Below are 13,612 nucleotides of genomic sequence, written 5' to 3' on the forward strand. Positions count from 1 at the left end.
CACACAGCCAAAACAATGCAAGAGTGGCATTAGGACGACTCTGTGAAAGACCTCAAGAAGAACCCAGAACCCAACTTCTCTTGAGAGTCTTCATCCAACTGGACAGAGCTTAAGATCTGCAGAAAAGAAGGGGTCTAACTATACCCAAGGAATAAACTCGAAAACTAGTGAAAGTCGAGTAGCCCTCCACTAGAAGATATAAAACACATTTATACATAGAGCTCTTTTTTGGATCAAATTATAGACAAAGAATTCTTTGTTAAAGGTACAATGTGTTCAGAAAGACTGTTGCAGCCTTTATTTTTCCACATCAATATCCATTTCATAAAGTAATGCCTTGTAATATATTTAAATAACATTTATTCCATAGTAAGTACATTTTTAAATATCCAAACATTTACTGACGTATCACTATAGCAATCTAGTCTCAACTGAATTATACAGTTGAGTATAATTCAGAAGTATAAATGCAGACACTCATAGGAGGAGTTTATTTTTTTATTATGAAAAATAGCTGGCTGAAACCAATAGTATATTGACCCCAAGCACACGGCCAAAGCAATGCAAGAGTGGCATTAGGACGACTCTGTGAAAGACCTCAAGAAGAACCCAGTCCAGCTTCTCTGGAGAGTCTCCATCCAACTGGACAGAGCTTAAGATCTGCAGAAAAGAATACCCCCCAATCCAGGTAAGCTTCTCCTATCATATTCAGAATTAATTGCTCAAGCATGCTTCAACTAAACACCAAGTTTTCTCCTTCTTCTTCTATCTAATACATTCGTATTTTAGTTTAGCGTAAGGCTGCTGATAAGGCTGTTGATGGGAGTGCTGGGTTTGCGATGGAACGAGACAAGCCTGTGGAAAACCCAGCAGTCCCTTGTGATCGTGTGTTTGTGCGGAGACATCCCGTTTCCCGTAAAAAGCACAGGGGTGGATCGCAGTGCTCGGAAACAAACGTCCCATGCAAATTAAATTCAACATGAAAATTAGGAAGTTGATTTATGAGAATATGAGATCAAAAAGACAGACGAGTTGGAAGACGGAGGATGCCGCAACTTTTATCCGGACCATATGGAGTGGGTGGGGGTGGGGGGGTGATGATAATATGTGTCCTTAGCTGTCCCACTGACGCTGAATTTACTACACTCTTTCAAGGACTTAACCTGTAACATTTGGAAAATAGAGCGGAGGCCAAACATCTTTCAGATATCGGAAAATCAAATGAAAACTGCCGACTGGATGTCAACGCAATGCGAAAACGTTTAATTAGTAAAGAAAGAGAACATGTCTGCAGACGTCTTTCCGTCGATTCACGGTTATTGATCGGAGTAATCTGACCTGTGGCTGAACATGATCCCTTCAGCATGAGCTTGAACAAACAAGACAGTGAAGTATCTGGGAATAAACACATTCAACCAATAAAATCTGGAAGTGGTTAGTAAAGTAAAATGGCTTGAAGCCCGTTCACACTAATTGTTTCCTTCAGTCTGAATCCTCAATCCCCTCCCGCTCCTCTTAAAGTCTCTCACTAATATGCTTAAACAAAGCCTCTAATTAGAACAGTAAACCTTTCATTACGACGAATGAGTTTAGGTTAGTGTGAGGTCAGAGAGCAGTGTGAGGGTCAGACACATGGCTCACTATAGTTTGGGCAGTATTTACTGTATTCTGGACTTTTTCTATGCAGTAAATGAAACGGTAGGTAGTATGCAATGATAAAAATGAGTAATATATGAGAATCTTTTCAAAATGGACAAACATGAGGGTTTCACATTACAGACTATGACCTAAAAGAATAGAGTAAAAGAATAGAGAGGGAAAGACAGAAAAACAAGGACATGCTAGTGTTCAGAGAACGGGTGACCTCAAATGATGCGGTTTGGCCTGAAAGAGCAACAGTGACTTAGTTATGTCACAAACCTTTGTGTTTATATACTATCAATGCAGAGATGCATGCTTACAACATGCATGAACTAATGCTTGTGTTATACTTTCGGCGTCCGCTAATGTCCACTATGGTATGTGTGATGTAAAAATTGTCATCGGACTTCAAAAGCATAATTGCACAAATTATTCTGGGCAATTGTTTGTTCAAATGTTTGTTGCAGAGCGTACCATCATTGTTCGCTTTCGGGAGTATAAATACAAATCCACATCCGTGCTGTCCGTGTACTCATTTAGATTATTCATGCTAAATTTATAACACAGGCTTTAAGGTTCTCTAAACAATCAGAAAGCAATCAGAGAACACAAAAGGAGAAATTCAGCAGAACGTTCTCATTGCTCTTTTCCATACAGTGAAAGCATACTGTAACCAGGAACCATCCAGTAACCAAGAAGTTTAAATAAAAATGTGTTTTATTTAGGTTGAAACAAGATACCTTCATATGTTCATTCATGTTTATTTCAAGCTTTAACTAGTAAAGAGAAAGAGATCGGTTCATGTACCATTGAACTGAGGTGCTACAGCGATCCGACGTATTAAAAGCCACAATAAAAAGCCACAAAAAGGTATTTGTTTAAATCTCTTTAAAAATGACAATATTTTAAAGCCGAGACTTTGTTTTATACCAGAAGAAACCTGATCTTTCTTGACTGACGGTAGGCAGTACCGTTCCATTACTCTTCAAATTGCTCAAACTGAAATTGAAAATATGCCTACTGGAAATCCTTCAATTTTGCAAAAACGCCCATATATCACGAAAAAAGTTTTTACGCTCGCATGAGGGCTTTTTCCAGGCAATGCAAAAAAGGAATAATTTGGAAACTGCAATGGATTTTGATATTCATATGATAATTCCTCAATGTACTGTAACCTCCAAGAAACACTTCAAACACGGCCACTCTCCAGTATAAGTTTCTGAAGCGGCTCTCTGTGCTGCTTCTATAAAGATACATCCATACGCCTCATTTGAATAAATATAGACAAAATCCATTGCCATGAGTTATCACGAGAGACAAAAGGTTAAGTTTTAGTCCGATAAGATTGGTTAATGGAAACACCATCATTTCTCAATACTTTTTTTATCGACATTTATAAAATATTGCCAAAGTTTTGCACAAAGCTTACATTTGCATTTATTTATGCATTTAGCAGTGTAGTGTTCAGGAATGGTTTCCTTGCTGTAAACAAAAGCTTGCAATGCGTTTTCTCATTGGTTGCACTGTTTTAAAACTGACAGCATCTTAAAAATATGGTACTCGTGTGAGACACTGCAAAAGACGTGGGATGCAAAGGACAAGCACGTCTGTCTAAAGAGTTTACATTGAAAAACAATGGTAAAGTAGTGCAGTGGAATGGAAACATGTTCTGTGTGAATAGCCCCGTATGTCTTTGGATTTATATATGTTTAATTGTGGGGTTAAATATTAGTTTAATCTCTGCAAAAAGCAGAAACATAACTTTCTGAACAAAAGAGTAACTGCAAGATAAACACTTCCATCCACTGACTGAAAATGGTTTTGATTGTCGGGGTCTGACAGGAACTGGTCAGGACAAAGACATATAGCTGGCAGACACAAAACCAAGACCATCCCCTGAGAAATGAAACCCTTCTGTCTCACTGGGACACGGTAAGTTCATGCACTCCTCTTTTCCTCATCTGTTACTCTTTCGTTCTTTCTTTTTTTCTCATATTATAACAATAAAGCAGAACTATTCCCCACAATACAGAGCGCTGTGACGACTGGATTCATTGTTGTCTCATGTGTAACCTCTATTGACACTCGTACTCTTAGACGCTTTCAAACCAGTTCCAGCGCTTGTCATCGAGTGAAACCAGCTGTGGCCAGTGTTTCCTTTCATTTCCAAGACTCTGAGCTGAAGCTGAATATTCTTTCTTTTTTCCTCCTGTGTTTGAACATAAATATGTGTGAACATGAATTGACTTTACAAGCATGCTGCAGAAAAACTTCTACTTTTTTGGTTGTACTCTATAATAACAGTTCAGTAGCTCATGCACAAATAATGAACATGTATTTTCTTAAACATACATGCCACTGAAAATACATAAATCATCTGAAAATCTGTTTTTGAGTCCCAATTTGCATTCAGTGTTTCTTAAGCTATTGCAACATTTCTTTAGTTGTGATGATTGTCTTTTGTATTCTGAAACGGACCAACCGTCTTTGCATCTGGGACTTTCAGTGGATTTATCTGGAAATTTTCAATGCTCTGATGCTCTTGAAGGAATGGGATCTAACCCTTATACTAATGGGTTATTATAAGGCATATGCAATGGTTTAGGATGATGTAACTTATTCTGGCGAGTCCTCAAAAGATTCATTTAAATATATTTTAATATTTAGTTTTGCAAGTTTTAAGACATGTCTATAAATTAAACAAATGAACAACAATAAATTGGACAACTTGTCAAAAGACCAGCTAATGGGGTGATAGAAACTGTGCTGCATTTTCACGGTAAGCTAGAGAGCAACTCTCATTGTCTTTTATTGCTCCCTTTCTACATATATTGAACTGTATATAAAAATGATGACCAGCCAAATACATCACAATAGTCCCATCTCACAGAAAACAAAACCTGTTAAACACACGTCTCTCACCAAAGACGTAAATAAAGACTCAAGATGGTTCATTCATTGCATCACTCGCTTTGGACACCACTGCTACGATAAGAAAAGATTTCCATGTTTTCTTCTCTATCGTGTGCAATGATATCAGATTTACAACAGTACAAAAACCCACTTACCACACCTCAAGCAATCTCCAATTAATGTCCGCAAATGAATAAATCCAGCAGTCTCCCATACTCAAACACTTGTTGTGGCTCAGAGCAAACTCAAATGTCGGACAAGCAAGGCATTGTCTTTCCATGAGAAAGACGCTTGATAAAATCATTTGCAATACACTGGCACAAAGACAGTGATTTAGCCTCTGCTATTATCTACACATGTCCCCCATAATACACATAGTATTAAGCACCAGTTTCATAAGTGTGCATTTAATGATGATTGTCAGATTTAAACTTTCTGTAGGAAAACCTTGAGTTTTAGAGGCCTTTCATATCATAGACTTCCAGGTTACCTCATTCCTTTGGAAGAGTAATATTATTTGGCTCATTTTGTGAATCCTGGTCCTGTCTAATTTTTTTTTTATTCAAATACTGTGTGAACCACAGAGGAACGTCTCAAGTTCAACCCTGCTATCATATAAACAGAGAGAGAAGAAAGGAAAGAGAGCAGAAAGAAAGATGAGTTATGAGGTTGAATCTGGATTTAAAAACTGGGATGAGAGGAGCAAAATTTGGATGCAGAGTATAAAGCTTCAAAATATCACAAATTAAGTTCATTTAAAGTGTTTTTAGGCTGAAAAAAAGTTTTCAAAATGTTAACATTTTAAATGCTCTTATCAGTTTTGGGAGCCTACTTGTTGTTGCATGTGTATGCGTCACATTTCTAAGGTATTGTAGATATCATTTTCAGCAATACTTTGTCAGATTTAGTCAAATTTAATGTCAACACCAGTGTTGGGAAAGCTACTTTTAAAAGTAATGTATTACAATATTGCATTACTCCCTAAAAAAGTAACTAATTACATAGTTACTTTTTGTGACAATTTACTTTTTTTTGGGCAGGGCTTGCTTGTTTGTTTTTAATCTAAAAAGTTCTTCTTTTACAAATGTAAAAGACTACACACCGAAAGTGATATAAATATGCCTCAGGCTGAAGGAAATGTAAATTCACGTCTGTACAGTAGAGGGCGCAGCTCAAACAAATCGCAAGAAGAATATGATGCAGGAGAAGAAAGTTCAACACAATTCAGCAATCAAAAAAATAAAACACGTGTTGTTTTTTCTTAGTATGGTTGAACTGCATCACCGAAGGTCAAAAGCAAAGACATTGGTAAGTATTTTGGGATTAAATGCATAAATGATATTTGTCTTATTTAAATATATTAAGTTATCGCAGATTTGTATAATAGTTTGTATTTGACTGTTTTTAATCATTTTGAGGATTTGAAGGAGCATGGGCATAACTGCCACAGAGCGCATAAAGTTGTGTTCAATTTCAGCAGCATCTGATTGTAGTGTAGCTAGCCCATCAGTAGGCTAACACAAGAGCGATTCGCGAACAGATGCAAGTTTCAGTCATAGCAGTTCTCCAGCGCGAGCTGCACAAGCTTTGATGAAGACAGCTAATTCACGGTTTACCAGACTCACTCTCTGTATTTCATCCTGTGGTTTAATTGGGTTACAGACTCTAATGCATATTGTGGTTATCAAAGTAAAATCGGCGTTGGACCCCAACTGATGTTCCCTGGTGCTGGTCCTGGTCTAGAACTACAGTAAGCTTCATGTTCACACAGTGCACACAGCACCTCTGCACTTACTCCTGATTTCTCTCAACTTGGCAACACGAGAGCTGTCAGTCAATAAATGGGAAAATAATGTAACTCGCGTTACTTATTTAAAAAAGTAACTCTGATATCTCCTAAATCAAAAAGTAATGCGTTACTTAACGTAATCTGATTACATAACTTGCATTATGGTCTATCGGTACATTTATGCATTTAGCAGATGCTTTTATCCAAAGTTACAGTGCATTCAGGGTATATTTATTACATTTTTTACCAGTATGTGTGTTCCCTGGGAATTGAACCCATGACCTTTTGTGCTCGCGAAAAAAGAAACGTTAACAGGATGGGAAAACTAGCAATCATTCATGTAAACATCCATATTAAAAATAATGCGATCATCAGCAATAGAAAGCCTATAAATGAAAACTGCATAATGTTATGGAGTAAAATGTTGATACACAAAGTAATATTTGTCTGTGCAAGCTTTGGAGGTGTCGATGGAAGCGATTTACTGGATTTATGCTTCGATAATCATACTGAATATTATCCAGATGTAGTTTTTGATTAAAATGTGCTTTTCTCAACTTTTTGGCTCAAAACGATAAATGTTTATGAAACCTATTATTATTCATGTGCTCATAAAAAAAAAGAATATTTTAAGCTTGAATAAAACTGATTGTTTTTTTGTTTTAATTTTTAAAGTAGAGGCACTGATCTTTATTTTGGTGTATTGCATATTCAAATATTCATACAGAAAAATATACTGAAGACCATACAATTTTAGTGAAGATCATCAAAATCACCGTCAGTGCCTGGCAACCTTTTTCAAAAATGCTGGCGGGGCAAGAGTTTTACCTGTGTATAATGAAATTCTTGAAAAGAAAAGAGAACTGGGTATCTAAATTTCAAGTTTAACATCAATTTAAGTGGCCAATGCACTTTACCTGAATTCACCCTACACAGCTTGCCTGGATGAAACGTATCAGATGACCTTATTATTTGTGAAGTGTGCTTGACCAATCGGAGATGATCAGGACTGAAGAGTCCACCAACGAGAGTCTGCGGGAGGAGCTGCTCTTCATCCGCGTGTGGAGGCGGCTCAAAGTCCTGCTGACCGTCATGAGCTCCGTCAGTGCGCCTCTGTGCTCCTGGATGGACTGCAGCAGTGTCTGAAACTCTCGGGCTGCGGGAAACCTCACTGAAGCAGCTGAAGCGGCGATCATGACGGAGGAGCAGGAGAAGTCCGGCGCGGAGCCGCCGTGCAGTCCAGCCGGCTCATGCAGCTCCATGTCCCCGGAGGAGTCCGACTCTGACGCGCCCGCATCCCCCGCGGCGCTCATGATCACGAAGCTGGAGCGCGAGGACGAGCGCTTCCCCGTGTGCATCCGGGACGCGGTGTCCCAGGTGCTGAAGGGCTACGACTGGTCCCTGGTGCCCATGCCTGCGCGGGGCAGCGGCGCGATCAAGAGCAAGCCGCACGTCAAGAGACCCATGAACGCGTTCATGGTGTGGGCTCAAGCCGCGCGCAGGAAGCTGGCGGATCAGTATCCGCACCTGCACAACGCCGAGCTCAGCAAGACCCTCGGAAAACTCTGGAGGTGAGACATCACTTCAGTCACTCTTATACATATAAACAAACATAAACACAAGCGAATCGTTATTATTAATAATGCATTTTAATATTACAAGAAAAACTCGGATGTAAATGCTTTTTAAATAAACAAGCATAAGGATGCACATAAGCAACGCCCTATAATAATTAATCATTAAATAATGAACTAAAAAATTTTTATTTTTGGTTACACTCTATTTTGAGGTGTAATTATACAATTAATTACTGAGTGATATTAATTAAACACATGCACTAACTTTAGAGATAGGATTAGTTGTAATTATGTAATTATGCATAATTGATTGTTATTATAATTGTAAGTACATGTGTAACAAAGACACCTTCAAAAAAAAGTGTTACGAAAATTTTCTGCAAGTATTCTGAGTTCCATAACGAAATGCATTATTAATTAGGAATTATAAAATTAAATATATACATATTTAAATGCATTTATTTAATGTAATATTTGGACTTAATATTAAGCAATATTTGAATAGTTCATATGCAAAAGCCTTTAAGTCCCATCTGAATTATTTTTCCTAAAATTAGAATTTTTCTCATGTTCCTTTGTTTATGTTCAGTTATGTTCACTTTAGTGTCAATGAAAAGAACATTCTTTGCTATTAAAGCAAAACTACTGAACCTACACATAAAAGTATGTAAAAATACATTTTTGAAGAATATTTCAAACAGCACTTAGAGGCTTTTTTATCTGAACTCTTTATTTATACTTTTTGTAAATTATTCAGTATCTTTTGCTCTTAAAGTCTAAAGTTATATTTAGTCATATTATGTGTGTAATTGTCATATTTTGTGTGTAAAATAGTGGGCAGCACTCCAACATATTTCTGATCTAATTCCCCTTTCTCTGTAGTTCCTATCAAATAAAGGTAGCAAAGCCCAACTAATATATATATATATATATATATATATATATATATATATATATATATATATATATATATATATATATATATATATATATATATATATATATATATAAACCTGAATGCACTGATAAATCTCCCTCTGAGTGAAAGTGAATCTTGACCGATGCTCACTCAACAGGCTGTTGACGGAGAATGAAAAGAGGCCGTTTGTGGAGGAAGCCGAAAGACTGAGAGTTCAGCACAAGAAAGATCACCCGGATTACAAATACCAGCCGAGGCGACGAAAGAGTGTGAAGCCCGGTCAGAGCGAGCCTGAGCCCGGCGCAGATCTGACCCCACACATGTATAAAGCTGAAGTTGGGATGGGCCGATTGCCGGGACCATCGGATCACATCACCGATCATACAGGTGAGATACACACTCTCTATGTGATGCATGCAAATATTAAGTAACTACATGTACTTACTATATGGTTAGGAATAGGGCTTGGCTTATCGTTACTTGCATGTAATTGTTGTTGTTATTATAATAGTAAGTACATGCAACACGAGGACACCTTAAATTAAGGCGTTACCAAATTTTCTGTAGTTACCCGGAGTTCTGTAACTATGTTTATTTGTTATGTATCATGGGTGTACTCTGGAAGCTGTTTTTATTATTTTCAAAGTGCATTATTAATTGAATTTATAAAAATTATATAGTTACACATTTACATGAATTTGATCTGGGTAAACTTTAGAGGTGATATCAAGCAATATTTATACTTTCTGTAAAAGTTTCTTTATCTTTTATTCTTAACGTCTAAAATCAGTTGCATTTGGTCATAGTTTTGTGTAATTTTATTCATATTCTATGTAGGGTTGCAAAGGGTTGGACAATTTCCAGAAACTTTCCAAAAATCCCTGGAATATTTATTATATATAACATACTGGACATTTTCCACCTTTTTTCAACCTTAATTCTGTGTAAATACTGATAGCATTTAGTGGGCAGCACTCTGACATATCTCTTCTGCAGTAGTTTTTGTCTGTTTCCTAACTTTCCAATCAAATAAAGCTAAAAAGGCAAAAAATATGATTCACATATAATCTGATAAATATATAAATATAATTAATCTTGATTGATGGTCACTCAAAAACACAGTTGACAGAGAACGAAAGACTCTATGTGATGCAAGCAAAGGTGTAACTCGTTCATTATCGTCCTCAGGCCAACCTCATGGACCCCCGACGCCCCCTACAACGCCCAAAACGGACCTCCATCACGGAGGAAAGCCAGACCCTAAGCATGAAGGCAGGCGTCTGCTTGACGGCACGCGACAGAACATCGACTTCAGCAACGTTGACATCTCAGAGCTCAGCACAGACGTCATCAGCAACATGGAGGCCTTCGACGTGCACGAGTTCGACCAGTACCTGCCTCCGAGCGGCCACTCCGGAGCCGCTCCAGACGGACAGAGCACCAGCTCCTACGCCTCGCCCTACAACCACCCTGCCAGCAGCGGGGCCTCCTGGAGCCGCAAGGGGCCCGTGGCGTCCTCGCCGCCCGGCACGAGCGAAGCCAGCCAGCACAGAGCTCGCATTAAAACTGAGCAGCTGAGCCCGAGCCACTACAGCGAGCACTCGCCCGAGTACGGCGTTTACAGCACTCACGGGTCTTCGGCTGCCTCTGCCTCATTCACCAGCGACTATACAGACCTTCAGAGCTCCGGCTACTACGGCCCATACGCCAGCTACCCATCCGGTCTCTACCAGTACCCCTACTTCCATTCCTCACGGAGGCCATACGGGAGCAACATCCTCAACGGCCTGTCCATGCCGCCCTCCCACAGTCCCTCCGCCAGCTGGGATCAGCCGGTTTACACCACGTTATCCAGGCCGTGAGGCCCGGGCACTCCGTGCTTTGTCCCTTACTATTATGAAAGGAAGTCACCATGATTTTGCCGAATTAGACACATTCCTGCATGGGGTTGGGAATCAAAAATCAATTCCGATTCCAGAATCTGATAATTTAGGTCAGGAATACTTCTGATATCAATTGAAATTGCCCTTACCAATTCCTGTGTGCACATCTTTCTTTTTTTAAAAAGGGGGTGTTGAGAATGTAGCTATTTGTCTTTGAGTCATTCATTCAAGAGATTCGTTCAAAATCACTGATTCATCCAGTAATGAAACAAGTGAAACTTGAGTGAGTCGTTGAATCGTTTCATTCATAAATTCCTTTAGATTTTGTTTAGTTGTCATTTTTTTCTTCAGAATTGTGAGAGAACTAAAAAAAACACTAATTTGTCCAGAATCGTGCCGCTCTATTTTGCACGCAAACAGCTCTTAGTCGAGACCATTTGGGATTTAGCATGGGATTTAGCAGCGATTCAATGTTTTTGCAAAAATAATATGTTTGGTATCTAAATGTTGGACTTAATTTTTTTTACCACATTGGAATCAAAACAGAATTGATGAGAATTAGAATTGATCTAATTTAAATGATACTCAACCCTATTCATGCATCAACATTATTTTCCTAACTTCTGCCCTACCAATAAACCTAAACCTACCCATAATTTACCCCAAATTTAGAAGGAAATGATAGTTGAATAACAAGGGTGTAGAAGCACCTAACTCTGGTTGTAAGGCTAAATCTGACGTTTTCTGTAAATGTATCCCTCAATTCTGATTGGTTGCTGGAAATCTTGTTCCAGGATCAATGAGGACGTTGATCAAGGAACATTTTGCACTCTTGTGAAATCACGTTCACCAATGAAGGACAGCACTAGCTGAAGGGGTTTGTGCCTGCTGATTTTTCGACACATCAGGACATTGACGGTTGGTGCTAAACGTGATGAATCTGAAGAGCCAGCAGAAATCCTCTGTGAGGACTGCCGGATGCTCCAGGATCGGGACCAATGAATATTCAGGAAGCATTAGCTTCATTCAGAATCTCTTCGGTTAATCCTTTCTTTTTTAAACTAAAACGTGTTCATTTTTAACTTGCTGTTTGATATATATTTATGTTGTGTCGTCATTTTTATCGTTTGTTTCTGTTTTAAAGTACTTACAAAAGCTGAAAGGGTGGAGGGCTGAAATGATTTCTATAAACAGCCAGATCTTTTTGGACATTATTTTTGAAAGCATTCCTGTGGGGGCGGGGGGTTGAAAAATAATAGAAGACATTAATTGCTAGCAGGTTTTTTACTGTTATTTTACGTATGCATCATTTTAGTGAGCACTTTAACACCTCAAAGGCTCTTCGTTTGCAGCAAGCTCATTAATAATCACATTTTTAACACACTGCCAGTCATTAATATCACGTTTGTTGGCTTGAATTAAATCAGTTTTGTTAATTATATAGCAATCTGTTGAATATTTGTATTACCTTGTAGGTTGTGAAACACAAACACTCAAAACAGAGTTTACTCTACGTTGTTTTATTCTTGTGTATAATTTAAAAAACGACTCGGCTGTGAATCTTCTCTTTTGTTAACAGGTTCGTTCTTTCTAAAAGCTAACAGCGATTGCTGGCAATATGTGTGGAGGAAAATAAATTTATTTTAAAAATGATTGTGTAAACTGTGCTTGTGAGTACCAACTTTCATAAAGCAATTGTGGTTAATTCCTTCTGATTCCTGTTTTTGTTAATAAAAAAACACATTTATACAGTTTTTTTAGTTTGGCTATAAATTAATGAGGTTTTCTGGAATACAGAGCAAATATGAAAAAGATATTAAACGATTGTTATACTTTGGGAAGTAACAAGTCTCTGTTTGAAGCAGCTGTTTGCCTTACATCTGCATCTGAAGCAGCTGTCGGCGTAAAGACAGGCTGCCATGATTTTATTCCACAAATGCTTCTGTCACTTTCAGGCCATGTCTAATTGTAATAACATTTTAGTTACTATTTTGTAAGACATAAACAACGCTAACCGCAAGGACAACACGAAGAGGAAGTCATGTTCATGTTCCTCAAATATATTTCACTTTTTAATCTCGTTGTGGTCACACATGAAGCTTGTTTTTCAGGACAGAAACTCGGATGATCTTTACATGGGAAGAGAGATTCAGAGCGTCCGGGGCTGTGCTCTGCTGGGTTGAATTTCAAAGCGGGGTCTTGCATTCATGCCAAGTAGTCCGGGGAGGAAACACGGTGCCACCGCAAAGAACGGCTGAATTTTAATGATCTATTCTATTATGTGCTGGAGAGCTCTATTGTCTCTCTTTCTCCGGGAAGCAAGAAAAGAATTAATTGGACAGAAATTGGAGGGGCAGGAAAACGGACAGTCATTAGGAGGATGTGAATGGATGATTACATGCACACGGCTGGATTTTCCCCCCATACTGTACTCTATAACAGGACTTCAGTCCGATGACCAGTGCGGCAATTAGCAAAACTTCAGCCCATAATCACGACAACAGCCATGATAAGAATAAAACTGATAATTAATGAGCAGATGGGATGTGGGTGGCTTTAGGAAGACTAGTTTTTCTCTGGTTTCCTCTTGCGTTGGCCAGATAGTTTGAGGAGGAACTCTTAAGAGAGAGCAGACGTGACTCATTTCACTCTCAGACTAATCCTTTAGAAACCATTTCTTACTAACAGATTCTGCACGGTGAAGCACTAATGATGGATAACAGTCGACCAAAGCGTTTACTTATTTGGTTTATGGAATGTCCCCATTAAATAACAATTGTTTTAATATCGAATAGTTCCACAGAAAACTTTTTGCATCTTAAATTTTCAATTATCATTGATTATAATAATACAAAATGTAGTTTTTGAACATTAGGATAAGGAGATATGA

At 38.3% G+C, this 13,612-nt stretch overlaps 1 protein-coding gene across 1 annotated transcript; it reads left to right on the top strand.

The window, feature by feature from the left end:
- Nucleotides 1–7,403: 7,403 nt before the first annotated feature.
- LOC127952316 (transcription factor Sox-8) lies at nucleotides 7,404–12,474 on the top strand. The gene is made up of 3 exons (XM_052550706.1): nucleotides 7,404–7,914; nucleotides 8,997–9,226; nucleotides 10,028–12,474. Exons 1-3 carry the CDS (start codon nucleotides 7,538–7,540, stop codon nucleotides 10,699–10,701), a joined length of 1,281 nt encoding a protein of 426 aa, XP_052406666.1. The 5' UTR covers nucleotides 7,404–7,537; the 3' UTR covers nucleotides 10,702–12,474.
- Nucleotides 12,475–13,612: the final 1,138 nt, after the last annotated feature.

The sequence above is a fragment of the Carassius gibelio genome, chromosome B3 (assembly GCF_023724105.1).
Source record: "Carassius gibelio isolate Cgi1373 ecotype wild population from Czech Republic chromosome B3, carGib1.2-hapl.c, whole genome shotgun sequence".
Taxonomy (NCBI): domain Eukaryota; kingdom Metazoa; phylum Chordata; class Actinopteri; order Cypriniformes; family Cyprinidae; genus Carassius; species Carassius gibelio.

What these genes read in the sequence shown, in the direction of transcription:
- LOC127952316 (XM_052550706.1), top strand. Translation starts at nt 7,538, where the DNA reads ATGACGGAGGAGCAGGAGAAGTCCGGCGCGGAGCCGCCGTGCAGTCCA. An exon ending in ACCCTCGGAAAACTCTGGAG is followed by an intron (nt 7,915 to 8,996) that starts GTGAGACATCAC and finishes CTCACTCAACAG; the next exon opens with GCTGTTGACGGAGAATGAAA. An exon ending in TCACATCACCGATCATACAG is followed by an intron (nt 9,227 to 10,027) that starts GTGAGATACACA and finishes TATCGTCCTCAG; the next exon opens with GCCAACCTCATGGACCCCCG.